This window comes from Thunnus albacares, chromosome 23 (assembly GCF_914725855.1).
Source record: "Thunnus albacares chromosome 23, fThuAlb1.1, whole genome shotgun sequence".
Classification (NCBI taxonomy): domain Eukaryota; kingdom Metazoa; phylum Chordata; class Actinopteri; order Scombriformes; family Scombridae; genus Thunnus; species Thunnus albacares.
The window spans coordinates 20,067,815-20,085,789 of NC_058128.1; the positions used below are offsets into that span (position 1 = coordinate 20,067,815).

At 39.7% G+C, this 17,975-nt stretch overlaps 1 protein-coding gene across 3 annotated transcripts in view; it reads right to left on the reverse strand.

The window, feature by feature from the left end:
• Positions 1–15,568, reverse strand: part of LOC122975149 (anoctamin-4-like) — a 48,902-nt gene extending 33,334 nt beyond the window's left edge. The window contains exons 1-3 of one of the 3 annotated variants that reach the window (XM_044343408.1): positions 14,934–15,568; positions 12,228–12,302; positions 4,577–4,801 (exon numbers count right to left, since the gene is read on the reverse strand). In XM_044343408.1, the coding sequence (XP_044199343.1) occupies positions 4,577–4,801; positions 12,228–12,302; positions 14,934–15,159 (526 nt within the window). In that variant the 5' untranslated portion in view covers positions 15,160–15,568. Of the gene's footprint in view, positions 1–1,836; positions 1,906–4,576; positions 4,805–12,227; positions 12,303–14,933 lie in introns of those variants that run through there. The other 2 variants (XM_044343407.1, XM_044343409.1) reach the window with 2 other exon arrangements.
• Positions 15,569–17,975: the final 2,407 nt, after the last annotated feature.

Consider the following 17,975-nt stretch of genomic DNA (forward strand, 5'->3'; position numbering starts at 1 on the left):
TCATGAAAATTAATGTATGCAAAACTAAGTAGGCTACGCCAGTTACTTTAATGTGCCGGATGCATATTTCATCATTTCATATCTTATGCTGCTCATCTGATTTTCAGGTTGTCGCTACAGATGGCAAACATTAATTAGACTTCCACTAAAAAAGTTTGTGCCTTCTCAGTCAACAAAAGGTGATTACAGATCCCAAAATGGATCACTGAGTGTGAAGTTAGGTAATGTTATGTTGAAAGCGATGCCTAAATCAGTTGCTGGATTTGTAAGTATTCTGATTCAATGAGTGGAAGTACACTGGATTTGAATTTGAAAAATTACTATTAGACCCTAACTCTAATTAAAGTCATTATTATGGGAAAGAAATAAATTCAGTGACTGACACTGGTAAATGCACAGTTGACAAAATCTTCTGATGCTTGCATACTTAGCCACCAATTTATCGCATATCTCATCCTGTTTTGATTTAAAGGGTCACTCCATTTATTTTACTCATCAAGATCAGCTTACTCATTATTGGAAGTGCTGCTCAGCCTGTGAAAACAGTTGTATATAATGTCTTCTGTGGCTCTGGATAGAGCTTTCTGATGTGGAAATAATCCCTATGATGTCATTGGGTTTATCTTGGCTCAGGATTGGAGACTACACATTTTTGACAGAAAGCCTGCATTAAAAATGAGACTTTTAGTTTGAAAGATTTGGCCACTCACCTGGCAGGGAAGGTCTAACAAAAGACACTACTGAGTTGCATGATGGCAGGTGTAGGATCTGGTGTTTTTTGGAGCTTTACTCATACTACAGTCAGGATATCCTGGTTTCTGCTACCCCAATTTTAACCATATTTTAAAACCTGCCCCTCAGAGGAGCCCAAACTTTATGGAAGTGCAATACTAAACCCCTGGAGTGTTTAAAATACATTTGGTTTGGCTATTAACTCCTCATGTAATTAGCTTGCAGTACCACAATATAAACAGCAGGACATTATGTCTAAAATTAAACAGACAGGACTATTGCCACATCAAATTAGGTTTTATGAACAACTACTTAATTGTAGGTTTCTTCTCAAGTCATTAGTATTTTTCATATTTGATGATAAATGAAGCCACATTTGTTATATTTCTGCCTCTAGTTGGTGAGAGAGACAAAAACAAAACTGAAAAAATACACAGCTAAAAAACAGTCAATAACATAGTGGTTTCTTGCGTAATACAACCCAGTCTGGAGATGACAGCTCACACAGTGAATAGAGTGGAAGACTGCAGGGGGAGACAGAAGAAGAATGGGAGGTGGTAGGGTGAGATGTGTTGCCGAGGGGATCGCGTGTCAGTCACTTGTGAGGAGGAATCTTTCCTTCATTCCTTCTGGATGCACCCATCATGCCCTAGCGGGGACAGGGTGGGGGTTGTATGGTCTACCTGATGGTGAACAGCAAAGATTTTGCACCTGCCAACCTGCTACTGGTGCCTGGACAAAGTCGCAGCACACACACACACACACACACACACACACACACATACACACACTCCTCACAGAGGCATGACCCAGTTCTCTGTCTTAGAACCAATACATCATGGAGGCTAAAGAAGTGGTGTATGAAAAAAAACACATTTACAACCAAGGGAAGGGACAACAACTGGGTGAGTGAGGAGGAGAGAAAACAAGTGTATGTGAAGGTCAAATGCTTGCATGGTCACAAAGAACTGCCTGAAAGAATGATGGAGCAGCGTAAAGCGGAGTGTGAGTAGGACACTGTAGCACATGGGAGCATTGCGGTAAAAAAACATCCACTCTGGAGAACAAGCTGCCTTTGCTTGCGGACAACTTGACAACACTCACCGTGTGAAGGTGGAGAGAGGTAGGGAGGCAGCTTCACCCCTCAGAGGAGAAGAGAGAGAGAGAGGGGGGGGGGGCTTCCCAGCTGAGCCGCAGCAGACGCCAAAGCAGCTAGAAGACTCTTCCCCATACACACACACACGCACATACAAACAGCGGTCACCCCTCCTCCCCCCCCCCAGCCCCAGCGTGCAAATGACCTCGCTGAGGGAAACAAACAAACACGACGTCCCACGAGGGAAACCAGCATCCCCACTTTTCACTCCGTACTCCTCATCACTGCATTGGTCAATCCAACATCACTATACACACAAACACGCACACACAAGCACTCACACAGACGGATCTGTCATAGTGTAGATGCTACGACCAGGCAGCAGAAAAGCTCACAAAAGCTGTCAAAGATCTTCTCTGAGGAAAAAAAAAAAAACATAAGCATGAGCAGGATGTTTACAGTGAGCGAGAGAGAGGGAGAGAGAGAGAGAGAGAGAGAGAGAGAGAGAGAGAGAGAGAGAGAGAGAGAGAGAGAGAGAGAGAGAGAGAGAGAGAGAGAGAGCGAGGTAGAGAGGCAGAGAGGAGGTGCGTGCCTCTAATCGGCATTCTTAATCAGTCTCCCTTGGCAGCCAATCAGAGGTTAAGCTGCTCTGACAGCAGCCAATCAGAAAAAAGGGCTGGCTGTGTCAGTGTTGCTGCAGCCCAAAACAATGACAGTTGGCACTGATGACAGTGTCAGTATGTACCTCTGATGAGGACTCAAGGGCATAGACACATGCAGCAAAGAACACACACACACACTTATAAACAAGTAGATGTATAATTTGAAATAATGATTTTTTTTTGGTTGAATTTATATTTGTGGGCTAGATCCATGTTTCTGTGGGAGAAAACCAGAATAACCAGAGAAAACCCAACTGACATAGAGAGAACATACAAACTCAACATGAAAAGGATCCTGGCAGGGGATGATTTGCTTAACCCCTCCCACGCACAGTGATTGTCCAATCAAAGCTTAGCAACTGTATCTAGGCATGGCAGGACTGCCAGGATTTGAATTTCCTCTCATGGGGTTTGGAGGGTGCTGTATTGTGTAAACTGTAAGGAGTGGATTAAACTGTGTGTTTGTCAGCTCTAACATTATCATGTTCAGCTAACTAGCTTACTACACAACCCAACCCAGGTAACTTGCAGTACGTCCAAAAGCGTAACAGCATATTATTAGCTCATAACATCATTTTGTGAATTGCAAACTACGTTAGAAAGAAGCCAGTAACTTTCTGGAATCTCCACTGGTTTCCTGGCAGCTGGTCTCGATCAAGAAATAGAATGCTGAATTTTTAAAAAGTTTTTACATTTCAGTTTTTGTACAGATTAAACAACACTTATGCACTTGCAACGCTTGCAACTTGCTATATTCTGTTGGAGGTCTTTAGGATATGAGAAAAAGTTAATTAGGAGAATATGACTCCTGCACTTGTTGTGACGCGATCACCTAGAGAAGCTTAAGAAGAGTTGTTGGAACTGCAACTAAACTCCACTAAAGTCCACTTGCAATTGGACAGTGGTGTTAGAGAGTGGAGTTTCTTCCCACGCAAACATCTTTGGCCAAGTAAACATACTGGCTTTCAGAGAGCACAGAAAGCCACAAACAGCCAAGTTTAATTTTGTCACATCACTGCAATACTAGACCTGCAGCCGGCGACATTTGTCATTTTAACCAATAAAAGCAACAATCAGTGCCGGCTAAAGAGGTGCTGCTACCTGAATGTTTTGTACACAGAAAGAAAGAGGAGCGATAACAAATTCAACAACAGATTTGTTAGCTTCAGCGAAAACCTGTAGATTTTGCCAATTTAAGTGTCTCTCTACATAGTAGTCAGTATACTATACAGTAGACCAAGTTGGAAATAAAAAACACAGCACGGCAAAAACAATGATGTAATTTACACGTGTCTACTATTTTACTATTATCCATTATAAAGAACAAGATGTGAGCATGCTCTCTTCTACAGGAGTTTGATTATACCTAAGAACAGCAAGTGACATTACATCATCTGAATAAAGGTGTAGCTCAAGCCACCACTGGCATTCAAACCGCAGGGAAGCTGCTATCACTCACATATTAATTGACAACTCTTTTTATGCAGGAACTAACACAAGACTGAATCGTTTTATGAATTGTTTTATGTTGTAAAATGTATAAAAATAGTCTGCTTTGAATAATAATTTGTATGTGAATATGGTCTTTCAACAAAAAAGTTCAATTAAGTACTTACAAATTGTTAAAATGACATCTACTTCCTCTCCATCATTGAAAATTCCAGATTCTATGAATATGTAAATATTTTTAATTTTCAAAGTTTATCTGCTGCATCAGGATGCCCCCTGCTTCACTGGAAAGTCCATTGTCAGTGTGTGTGCACGAGAAGCTTCATGTTTCACACTTGTGTAAGTTGCATACTGGACCACGATTGGCTTTCAAACTAGTTGTGATGTCACAAATCATGCTTATATGTACACGCCTTTAACTCAGATTTAAGGTGATCACAGGGAAACTTTCCTCCTTTAGAATGTGAAAACAAACTTTGCACATACATCATTCTGCACAGTGAAGCTCAAACATCCAACTGAAGAAACAAGAAGAAAGACACATTTTTGAGTTGAGGGGGACTTTAAACTTCAATCTGCTGCTCCAGTAAAGTGAGGGCTCATAGTTTAAACCTGTGCTGTACTGTTATCTACATACTAGTGCTGCTGTCGCGGATTGTCTCCTGGCTGGCACTGCAGGTGGGCAGTGGGGTGATTGATAGCGATGCCGGGCAGGACACAGGCTCAAGATGCTCACTGGTGGGTGGGACGGCGGAGGACTCAGAGTGAACGCAGTCTGGACTTGGTAGATTCTGGCCACTCGCTGGGAAAGGGCTGTTCCAGTGGGAGAACCCGATGGCCACTTGACCCCCGAGGTCAAACCCTGCTGACGGAGTCAAACCACAAAAAGAACACAGACTGATGAAGAGACAGTTATTCACACTCCAACCTACTGCCAGCAAACAAACATACATTTTCCAAGAGTCACAGTGGAATATGAAACTGAAAACTGTACTTCTCCTCTGTCATACATGATTATAGTTGCATCTGCTATGAGGACTCTGTGAGCATCTTAACAGTACCAACAGTCAAAGTATTAGTCATTTCCTCTGCAATGTTGCCCTCTAGTGGTGGGATCATTATAACATCTCCACACCTTTGAATTATCTGCTGAAATACCAACTTTAAATGTCATCATGCATTATACAGTACCTTACTGAGTCTTGCAGTCGCAAATAAAGGTGTTTACAGAGAACATGAAGCACTCAGAAACTCAGCAACTGTACTGTCACTAATGTTACAACTTCTACAGGCTAATCATAATCATATTTTGATCAGATGATCAAAACATGTAAACTGACAGGATGAAAGCATATTCCTGACTAAAATCAACATATATGTTCAAGTATTTGACATTCACTGCCATATATCAAAGCACAATAACAGTGGGTCTGATAAGAATGTACCCTTTGTGTTATACAACCAGTCAGTAATACAAACAAACAAGGTAATGACTTAAAAGACAACATTATTAAAAATTATTAGGTGGAGGTTTGGTGGTAAGAGTGTTTGTATATGACTATCCAGAGCTTTTGATACCTTTGACAGACATTAACATTTGTATAAATGTGACTGAATTAATTCTACTACTCAGGATTCAGGGACTATAAGTCCTGTCCTTTCAAGAGGTTTGACTAGGTTTGCCTCTGGGTTACATAAACATAAAGAACTGGTTTCAGATTTGTGTTGGTGTGGTGTTGCCAAACCCATAACATGCTCTAGGGAATATTTTACTTGTCATTACACAATGCAGGATTGCACACTGAAATTCAGTTGTAGCCCACTCCATGCTACACACATAGACAATGTATTTACAAATATTAGAATATTTTAAATTAGAATAGAATAAAACAATCAATTTGGCAATAAAATAGAAAAAAGTATATAAAAGTAGCACTAAAAAAGAAAATGAAAAGGAAAAACTTTACATACTTACAAACTGTACCTACAAGTAGTATATACACTGTATACACCCACAAGTTTTTACAATATGTGCAAAATAAATGTAATATGCAGGTTATGGTACAAAAAAATTTGGTATTAGTGGGATTTCAGGTAGTGCAAAAGTATGTAATGTGTACAGAAGGTTTCAATGTAAATTTCACATATGCAGTGAAATTAACAGAAGAGGTCCAGAGGATGTGGTGGAGGTTAGGAGCCTCACAGCCTGAGGAAGGACGCTGCTCTATGGTCTGGTGGTACAGCAGCTGACGCTTCTGTATCACAGGGTTGACAGCAATACGTGTGCATTTTCTTGTCCTGTCCAGCCCTGTCTAACCGGCAGGTCATGAGCAGTGACGTATGTTTCAGAGCCACAGAACTTCATTCCGTCTTGTATACAGTGGAATGTATCTGTAAACAACACATGGTTCACATTTCTGCACACCACAGTATCTGTTTATGCACATGCATGGTGAAAGTAGCAAGAGATAGTGAACAGTCAGGTGCCCAAATGAACACTGACATGTGTTTCTCTTGCTGTAATCACTCCTCCTGTTCATACTGACCATTGAGAGATCTCCAAATAGACTTTCAATGTAAGTGATGGGGGACAAAATCCACCGTCCTCACTCTATGCAAAAATGTATTTAAAAGTTTATCTGTAATAACTTCAAAATAATTTTGAAGATAACATGAGGCTTCAGCCATCCAAATTAGTCGAATTAAGTCAATATCTTTCGAAGTTAAAGGCTTTTTAACAATCCCTCTACTGCAGCTGAACAGGAAAACACTGTCCGTCGAGACACAAAGAGAGAATTTTTTATTAAAAAGACTGTAACTGTGGAAGATATCCACTTTATTTATCACTTTAAACCTTTAAATACATGTATGTGCAAAACAAGGACTGTGGACTTTGTCTCCTTTTGTTTACATTGGAATTTCATTTGGAGGAGAACACTTAATACCCAATTACATTTAGCAAAACCTGTTTTAGTGTTAATGCAGGCAGACTGTTGCTTTAAGACAATAAGAAATGTGGACCTATCCTTCAAATTGTTCTTGTAGTCTCCTCTTCATTTATACACCTTTTATTTTCACCTAGTTTCGTTGCTATAGTGTACAATATTAGGTAAAAAATAACTTTAAACCTGAACTGATTCCCAGCACTCTTGCAGACAGCTGCTAAGTGGCTTAAGTTTAGAATCCATGTGTAAAACATCAGTGTATTATAAACTTTACAGTGGATTATCAACATGCTTGTCATGCTTCTTAATAGCAAGTTATACAACAAACTCATTCTACTCTCATGACTATGTTGAGTATGAACCACACAAAATATATCTGCATTTTATATACCTTTTACTTTTTTCAGCCTTATATTTTTGGTATCTTTGGAAACTTATGAAAATTGTGTAGAAGTTACAATGACAGAATCCATTATGGGTGAAGAGATTAAAACTGACAGGTCTTATTCTGCTTACATGATCCCTGACTGGATATTTATTAAACACAAACGTACAGTACAGTGTGCTGTCATGCCCTTCCTTCTGCTTGTTTCCTACACACTGCCGTTACATAACACACCGGGGGCATGTGGGGCAAATGAACACACTCACCCGCACTTCCTACTTCCTACTGTAAAAACACAAAGCCCAGCACATTTCAAAGGGACATCAACAATGGACAAACACAGCCCGATCGATAGCAGTGTGGTGGAACACCATGCAATCTCTAAGCCTCCCAGCTCGCTCCTCACACAGCACATTCAGCATGAGGATAAATTATGAGGAGGAAGGATGAGATAAATCTAAGCGATACAGCTAACCTCAGCTGTTTTACAGCCTTGAATTCTCTACAAGAAAAACGGGTTTTTCACACTATGGAGTGTGACCACATCCCTAAAATAATGTACGTGATCAAGTCAGCACTTGCAACAACTAGAGCACAGAAAAGGTCTTTAATTTCTCTGAGGGGCATTAGTCTTTTACAGCAGGTTTTGGAAAGAAAGATCCAACTGCTCTCTCTGGGAGGGAATCTTTGGTGTATGACAGTACTTACAGAAAATTACAGCAATATTTTTATTTATGTTTTTACTCCGTTTCACTGCTCATTGTCCAGGCTGAAGAGCAACACCAGTTTACCAAGATATTTGTACATTAAAATGAGCAGAAATAGCCCACATATTTAAATAAACTAAGACTAAATGCTCTTCTTTTTGGTATCAGACACAACACACACTTTGTTCTTTCAATTTCTAAATTTGGAAAATATCCAGCAACAGCTCATTCATCCATTAAGTAAATGCCCACAAGCAGATATTATTTTAACAGGGCGATGGACAGATGCCCAAAACAACTTCTCTTCTTTGACAAAATGAGGCTGGACACAGTGAAAGTGCAGCTGTGGTGTTGATTTGAGAGTGTAGTATTAAGTATCTAGTTTTGGAGATTTTCCTTTTTTATTTTTGAATTTGATTTTACTTTTTTTAGGATTTTAGGATTACATTTTACTGTAGTTTGTAGGCCAAGAATGCTCGCTGAGATTTGGTTTTAGTTTAACACTAAAAGTCATGGTATGAAAACTTACTGCAAGATAAAAGACTGTACAGTAAACCAAGGACATAAAATCACAATAACTAGTACTACTTTTGCTTGTACAAGTACTAGTACTACTACTACTCATTACTAGTCAAAGTCATTTCTTAAGTAATTCTTTCACTTTGTTTTAGTCAGTATACAAGCTTTAAAAACATGAAAGGCCATGATGCATTCACTGGTGCTCTAGAGTAATAAAACTACATTAAAAATTGCTTCTTGCTGAGCTTTGACCAACCAATGAAAGCTAGTGAGGTTGATGGATTTTAGGAGGATTTTAGTAAAAAAAATACATCATGACAGAGTGATCTGGGAACTTTAATGGTTTGTACAGAAACTTAAGGAAAACAATTGAAAACAGCCATTAGTGAATGAATGATTTTCAGACATTAAGAGCTGCATTGGGTGTCCCATGAAAGTCACCTGAAATGGTGGGAGGGGCGGATGTGGTAATCTACACCTGGCATGTATCCAGACGACCTTTAAAACTCATTGTGCGTGCAGCCTGTTGGGACATAGTGTGTTCTAAGCAATATCTATGTTGCAGTCATCAGAAAAAAATGCCCGCATGGCTCTCTGAGAAGAGCAACGCCCAGATACTTGTAGTTCCTGACACCGTCAGAGGTGAGAAAACAGATGCAGGTGCAGAAATCTGGGCCACACACTGAGCTAACAGTCTACAGTAATCATAGAAAGACTTGAGATGGAAGTCATTAGTGTGCATGTTTTTCTCACAGAATTCCAACAAGGACTGTCAGTGGCTATTTGACATCCTGGAGTTAGCATTAGCATTAGCGCCTCAATGGAAACTGAAAAGAGCTAAGAATTCAAATGATAAATTATCCACAAGTGGCTGTACTTTTGATGATCACCTTTTTCTGTGTTGTTTATCCTAATAAAATATTGCACACTGATTGCACATCAGTAAAAGCTACAGAATACACACTGTATACATAAACCTCAGTAGAATAACTGAATAGGCCCGTTGATGATGATACCAACATATTTTGACGTTGGTGGAACGCCCAGGGAGGATGTCCAGTGATGGCCAGGTAATGTGCACTATTTTCATTTTGGGACGTCTTGACGGGACATTCAATCAACGGTCATTCAAAGTGTAAGCGTTTGCTGGGATGCAACTACTGTAGCAGGTGGGGTTTTTTCAAAAGAGGGAGACAAAGACACTTTAGCTGACATATAAAATTGTTATGTGCAACCTGAAATTCCTTGACATCCTTTTCACTAAACACACCTGATATCCAGAAAGCACAGAGTCAGCACAACCCAAAGAAACACTTTGGGTCGAGCACTGTTACTATCCGCCACATGAATCGAATCATTCCCAGGGATACAACAGAAAGTTTGAGCATGTTCATAGCTCTTGGCAATGTGTCCCTGATGATGCCAAAAAAAATGCCCAACAATGAAGGAGGGTGGGATTAATGGAAGTTTATAATCGATTAGAACTTTTAAGAACCTACAGTGATGCTGACTAGTATTTTCCTCTCAAACAAAGGCAAGAGCTTTTACAGTCAGATGTGTGTTAATGTCAGAGTGTGGGGTAGGACTATAGATCTTTTCCTTTGTAAAATGAAGAGGGTGAGTCTCAATGGTCCAAAGCTCTCCATCAGCACTTCATTAGTTTTTTATTTAGCACAGAGAGAGAAGAGGAAAACCTGCATGCAGCAGCAGCAGCTGCAGCACAGCCTGAGCTGAACTCAAGTCTTAATTGTCACAGCATCTAGCTCACAGTGTCTCTGACTAACCAGGCAGGGCTGTAATATTCATCAAAATCGGTTTTGTGACAGACAGGAAAAATATTGCAGACAGCTTTGTCAACAACGCACAATTTGCTGTCAACAAATGCTGACATACAACAAAGTTACATGTCAGGGGAAATCTTTACTGTTCTTACTACTTAGTAAATCCTATGGTTAGCTAGAGTTAGCTTTTAGCTCATTTTCATATGCAGTCCCTTCAGCAGGTCACAATTAAAACATATAACAGCACAATAAAAAACAGTACAGAACATACAGGACACATAATACAAAATACAAAACTACACACAATAGTACATCACGTACACCCACAATGTCAACTAGGATTATTATTATATGAGTGATACCTGTTATTCAAAAATGATTTTGCTGTTAGTTTTACCTCCAGTTATACAGATTATGTGATATATTGTAGATAACTGTTTTGCAGTATACTGCATAACACACCTACAGTGATACACTACTAAGGTCTACAAAGGTCAAAGTATACTTGACAGTACTGTAATATATGTTACCTTTAAGGGTTGGTGTATGTATGCTTGATCAGAACTAGTCTGTACATTCGGAATCAGAAATGGAGAGTAAGTAAGCCATCATAGAGAGAAGAGGGAAACATGATAATGTTTAAATGCGAGGATAACAGCGCACATTTTCTCAGTCTCACCTGGAATTCATATTCATATTCACATTCATAGTGTTGCACTCTGTTGACCACATGATGTGAGACCATTCTGAAGCTGTTCCACCACACAACAAGTAGTTCTGGTGGAGTATACTGGCCCCTTACCAGCCAAACTAGTATTATGCCAATCCATGCACTGCTTTTACAACTGTTAAGTTAAAAGTGAAGTTTATATTCAGTAAATCTCAACAACACACTTTCTGTGTTTCCTTGAGGTCTACCAAACAAAGCAAATGCATTTCTGTCCTTGTAAAGCATTTGCAAAGTCAATTTTTTAAAAACATTATAAACATAATTGGTAGCTTGCAGTCTTCTTCCAACAAACTCTCCACTCACCAAAATATTGCCCATAGGTTTACTGGTGGTCAAAAACTCCACAGGGTACCTTACTGGGTACCATACTTGCATCACTTTTTCATGACTATACCTGAAATCAACAGCTTTCAAAACATACATAAATAAATGCATGATATAAAACTAGTAAACAAATTAATTAATAATACTATCATATAGGGCTTGAGCTTCTTAGGTACAAAATATTATTAAAATAACAGCCCAGTATCGCACCAAAGCGTGTAATACACCTGCTGATCCACTAGAGGATACCGTGTCAGTGCCATGTTTTCCCTTGCCTAGGTGTGAAAAGTACACATGTATACTCAATGCCAACAATTTCCTCTATCTAAATTTCCATATTAGGAGGCGGGTTGGGTGGATGGCTAGATAGATAGATGACAAAAAGTGGACTAACCTGCAGGAGACTGCTCTTAGTTTCCTGTTTCCAACCGTGAGTCGGGACAGTTTTTTAAAAAACATAACTTAAGATTGTTGTGGTGTTCACTGTTCCCCTGACGACAAAGGTTGCATAACTTTAACCCACACCACATTTCAAGTGAATTTTTTATCCAAAACCAAGTGGTTTTTGTGCCCAAACCTAACCAGACCTTGACCATAGCATTTTCACACCATAAAACATCATTATTTTTTAACAGTGATTTGTAAGGATTTTGGAAAACAGAAAAATGATGCTGTCCTACCGATTACTGCTGATAGAGTTGCCATATAAGAAAACTCTCCTAACATACAAACATGTACCTTTCATGCCTTGATGAGGCAAAAAGTGACACCGACACAGTGGACTGACAGGTGTATCACATGCTTTGGTGTGATACCAGGTTGTAACAAGCATAGCAAAGCATTTTCCACCTTTCTTCATGAAAAAAGCTCAATCAATTTGGAACAAAGTGTACTCACCGATAGTGATTTGACTGACACAGCTGTAGAAAGTTCCAGTAGAGACATTGTTGCTGCCACTGCTGGGCTCATGGTCTATGACAGAAGGAAGCATCTCATATGAGGAAAGTCATCACACACTTATCCAGAGCATCTCAGTACCACAAATGCATCGATTTTTAGCACAGGAGAAGATTACAGTTTTAGTCATTTGTATAGCCATTGTTGTTGCAATGGATGTGTATGGCAAAAAATCAAAAGTTTTTCTGAGTCCCACAGTATCATGTATTTTGCAGTTCCAACTGCATCCATTAAGCCACTAAGCCTAGTTCTGTTCCTAGGGGCTTGATAAAAGCCATGACCCCGCAGCGTTACAGGAATGAAACACCTCATCCTGCAATATTAGTGCCACGCTCCACACATTGAGCTACACAGGGAATAAAACCCTTGACCTTGGCAGAGTTGAAGGAATACTGTACCAATTTATATATAGAGGCAATGAAATCATCCACTGTGGTAGAACATTGTGAATGAAATTCATAACACTAGCACCAGTGTTATGGGAATGAGCCCATAACTCCCCTAATCTTGACACTGTTGTACAACATTAACATTCATTTAAAGTTATGTTCCTGATCACCTGACTAAAAGCCCAATACTCACTCTTCTTTTAGCTCAGTTTTGGTCTCCACCAACTCTTAGCTGCTAATTGCTCCACTATGTTGCTACTTGCTAACTTTGCTGTCTGGTGATGGGCAGGTAGCATACTGTGTATTTTTCAGAGCTTTTTCTTCTCCCGTTTTTTTTAAAGCTGCCTCTTGCGACTGAAAATTGGATTGATGAGAACGGTGAGACTGAACCAAACCATTAAAGCTCAAGCCTGTAAAAATGAAAACAACAACCAGAAAGATGCTAAAACACTTTGTAGAGCTGAAAAGAACTGCAGAGTTGGGTGATAATTTTTTGTTGGTTTGTCACTAGAAGTGACACCTTACACATCACACATAGTGATTTGGTCCATTGTTAATTCAAAAATATTAACAATGCAGCTTTAACTTACCTAGAATAGTCAGATCTACATAATATATAATACTGGCAGAAATATTTCCCCAAAATTGTGTTGCACTGAGTGTAACCAATGTCTTGGTGTTTACACTATTAGTTGACCTAAGTATCAATTCAACTTCATGCAACTTAGTGGCGCACAACTTTTCAGTTTATTTGCGTGAGAGTGATCAGGTATACAGTAGGTACAGCTCTGATTAAGTTCCTATTCATACAGCCAAACTGCATGAAAACTGGCTTGTGTGTTATGTTCATTGCCATCATGGAAAGTCCATAGCTCAACAACAACAACACATAAACACAATACTGGATTGTTTGTTGTTACAAAGCTACAACACTTGATGTGAAACACTGCTTGCTATCAATGAGGTTGCATGATCAATAAAATAAGCTTGACACTGGAAACTACTGTAAAAACCTAATTTGGAACTCCAAGTTATCAGGGGAGACAGAGTTTAAATCATGAATCTGTCTCAGCAGAGGAAAAGACTTTCTCTGGCATTGCAGTCACTACAGACAGGTACCAACTGACATTTTGGCATTGCACTGAGAACTGAAGACAAAAGAGCCTGCTCATTTACCAAATTGGAAAACTTACTCCCATTTCCTTATTTTCTAATCTAATGCCTACAGCTGCATCAAAGAAAAGCAACTGCAGCACAGAGTAGACATTTATCACAGACTGGGAGTCTTTTCAGCTTAAGCACTCACATTTGCTTGCATGTTTGGAGATAAAGCTGCAAGTACCATTTATTACCAAAGCTATAGAAAGTGGACTAAGCAAACTATATCAATCTCTGAGCAGCCTCCAGTAACATCCATAATTTATCATCAGATGGGATTTTAAAAATGTCAAACATCATTTCAGCATTGAGCACAATGTACACAAGTACATTTCATTCACAGTGAGGTCAATATCTGCTGCTGTTTATGAATTACACCTCAGCATCCAGGAGTGAAACAATCTCAAGTGTTCATAGCAACTTCACAAGCTGCTAGACATCTGTTTTATTGTGATAAGAAACAATATACTTGGAGGCAGTCTCTAGATGTTTTTTTCTTTTTTTTGCCTAATAGGCAAGTTGATTTGAAAATAAAAGGCACTAGTGTGTTTAGCAAACAGAATGAGGAGGCTTAAAAAGCTAGTTTGTGTCATGATGATAAATTAAGGAAATTCAAACCCCACTGTGTCTGATTCATAGCAACATATCTCCTACAACTATAAAGTATAAACTATAAACTTTGCACATTTTTCACACATCGATGATCCACCCTGGATGCTCATTTAAGAGACTTTATGCAGACTTAACATGACTGCCTTTGGGGCTGTAGCTCCTGATAATTAAAAATACATCAAACTGTTCATTTTTCATTATAGCATGAACGTTTCTGCCATAAACTCATACATTAATTTGTTAATGTTGTATTATTCATTATTGTTTGATAGAAAGAAGGTGTTTCACTTATTCTTGAGTTGTCCCGAGCTGTCACTTGAAGCATACTGGAACACCACACCCTCATTTTCAGCCCACACTCAACCCTGAAATTGGGGTAATTGATTATATGAACTGCCAAAACAGTGTTAATCAGATAAACAGGCAAGTATTCTTATTGTAGACTATGTATGCTATTTTTTCTAGCTGCATACACTGCATAGGATACCTGCGGATCCGGAGGAGAGGCGCGCCGCGATGGCGCGGCGAGGACTGCACGGACTTCCCGGACAAACCCGCACCACCTCGTCCTGACATTGCAAACCAATGACCTGGTTTTCGTGATTTTCTCCGACCTTACTGCAGCCCATGTGCTCGCTCCCGGCCTGGATCTTCATACCTGTGTTGATCTGATGGATCAGTCGCATGTGTGATCCTGCCTCATGCTGCAGCATCCTCCCCACAGGCGGTCACGCCCATTACGCATGGCTTCGGCGTGTGAAGGAAACGACTTCTCCTGTACCTAAACCATCCTTAAATCTACCCACTGCACACTTAATTCGAACGCTGTTTATTCAAACCTGACCCCCTGCACGAGCTCACCTCCGCCATCACCCATTTCGGCTCGTGTCGCGGTTGACGTCGCGGTCTTTACGCGCGACTGCAGACGTGGCTGCTTCACGTGGTGAGGTCGCAGTGTCAAGTTCCTTTGGGAATGAGTATTAGTGGTACCAAGATAGAGAAGTCATAAAACTAGTCCAGCAGAGACTGTATGCCATGAAGGGATTATTACATTGACACAATAACAAAAAGTAGTTTGAAGTCTCCGGACGCTCAGCATAAAAGACAATGGGGACAGATTAAGTACATGTACACAGTGGCGGACTCAGGCTGTCTCAGGGGGAGGGCCAAAAAATATAAGGGCACCCCCACTTCACAATGTTTTCTCCCCTACAGTGCATGCTATAGAGCACATTTTTTCATTGAATGGGCACCCGATTTTGCACTTCAGTATGTTAGACCAGTGGTTCTCAACCTGGTGGTCGCGACCCTCACGAGGGTTGTGAGATGATTTCTGGGGGTTGCCAGATGGTTGTGTGAAAAAAAATAAAATAACATAATTTAGACTGGAAACTGTTTTTTTTTACATTCTACCGGCTGTATCAGGGGTCGCGACCCACATGAGGGTCGCGACCCCCAGGTTGAGTACCACTGCCTTAGAAGACATTTTATCATAGTGTGGGGGCACCTTAGGGGTCACTTTATCATACTGTGGGGATCATTGGAATTTTCTGAGGAAAACAGAGGTTCTAAATCACTGAACTTTTCATCAACGTGTGTTATAGAACATATAGGTTAACATAAAAGGAGCTTCTAGAAGCAAACTAACCCAACAACGTTATTGAAAGGATTCTAAAAGACAAGGGCAACCCAAGCCATAGCTTGGTCATTCTGCCGCCATTTGGCAAGTGATACAGAAGTATCTGCTGCCATAAACCGGACTAAAGAGCTGTGAAGGCTCAGTAAAAACAGACTTGGAACTCGTGTTATCCCCCCGAGACTGTACCTTGGCACATGTGGCAGATCTTGGCACTCACTCACTGGAACGAGTACAATGAAGAGGATGACCAGCATGTGTACAAGGAGGAAGATCCAGTCTCCCTCTTCTAAGATGAGCCACCAGCAGCATATCGCTATCCCCTCATCAACCTGCCTGGTCTCTTTGTCTCAGCTGCTGATAGGGAAAATCTTGTAGTTGTTGAATAATTGTTGAATAATACATTGATGAAAAATAAAGCTGAAGAAACTACACAAGCTCCAGCTGAATCTTACTTGAATATATGAAGTTTATTAATCATCAATATCTGAGCTCAGAGAAGCCTTTGGCACAGTGTATACATGGATACAGTCACACCAAAAACAGGAAAACAATCTCTTCTTATAGAGTTGCTAAGGTCATGCTTTGAAATATTGCCCTTTGAACCTTGAATTTCTAATCATGGGGAATATATCAATGTATTTAAAAAGTACAATTCCCATTAGAGACGTGCCTTAAAATTTGTTAGTAAACATACAAATCAGCCAGCATACTTGTAGTTCTTCCAGTTTCCAGAGAAGGGTTGTAACTAATGGTTATAAAAAATGTATCTTTACTAAATATAACAACAGTCTACTTCAGCTTAAACATACATTATACTGCATCTACATGATCAGGGTGAAAAAATCACATTGGGACAGTGCCATGTGGGAGTGGTTAAGTAGAAAAGGCTTCAACAAGATTTATATCCTGATATCGAACAAGGAAAACCTGCAAACCAGCAAGATACACTCCTGGATCAATGTGAGTTTACTGTGTTCCCTCAAAATGAATCTCTGCTGAGGTAAGACATGATATGCTTAAATGTTGCTTATTAAATGTTTGTATGCTTAGATTAAATTTGATGACATTTGGAGTTTCAGTTCACACACATCATGAAAACTAAATGTGGCTGCTAACCATTTTCATAGTTTTAACAATTAATTGAATTGCTGTAACTTGCAGCAGAAACCCTGCCTCCTTACGTTATACGTGATAACATTTCTCACAAATTCTATATTTCTATAAATTCTATAAATACAATATCTAGGTTTGCCAATATAACACATAACCTCACATTTTCTTTTGTTTGTTTGTGAACCAGATGGTATTTGGATATTCCTATACTGTGTGTTTCCTTAACTTTACTAAGCCTTCCCTCAATGGGAGACAATAGTATCTCATAACTTTTATCTGTATCTTGGTTTAACTATACATAAGATGGGATATACTTGAATGTCCCCGTAGAGAAATTTGTTCTTGACTCTGTCCTGCCAACCCAGTCGCCAGAAGAAAACGTTGGCATTAAACGTTTCTGCAAACCACAGAAACGTTGAATATACGTTTCAACACGTGAATTACGTATCATATCAACATTTCTACAAACGTAGCATAACACACAACACAAACACAAAGACCACTTGGTTAGGGTTAGAGAAAGATCATGGTTTGTGTTAAAATAAAAATAAAAAACAACATAAAAACGGCCGATGTCTCATAAAAAAGCCGGTTTTCTCGCCAGAAAAACGGCTGCAAATGTCCTGACGTCTCGCTAAAAACACCCGCTTTAGTCGGTTGAAACGGGAAGCGCATGTTTCGAGGTGGTCTCGAACCGTTCTCTCAGCTGATTTCCAACTTGCTGCCAACAAACTTACTAACCATCCATCTGCCCCTCCTCATATAGGAAGGATCAAC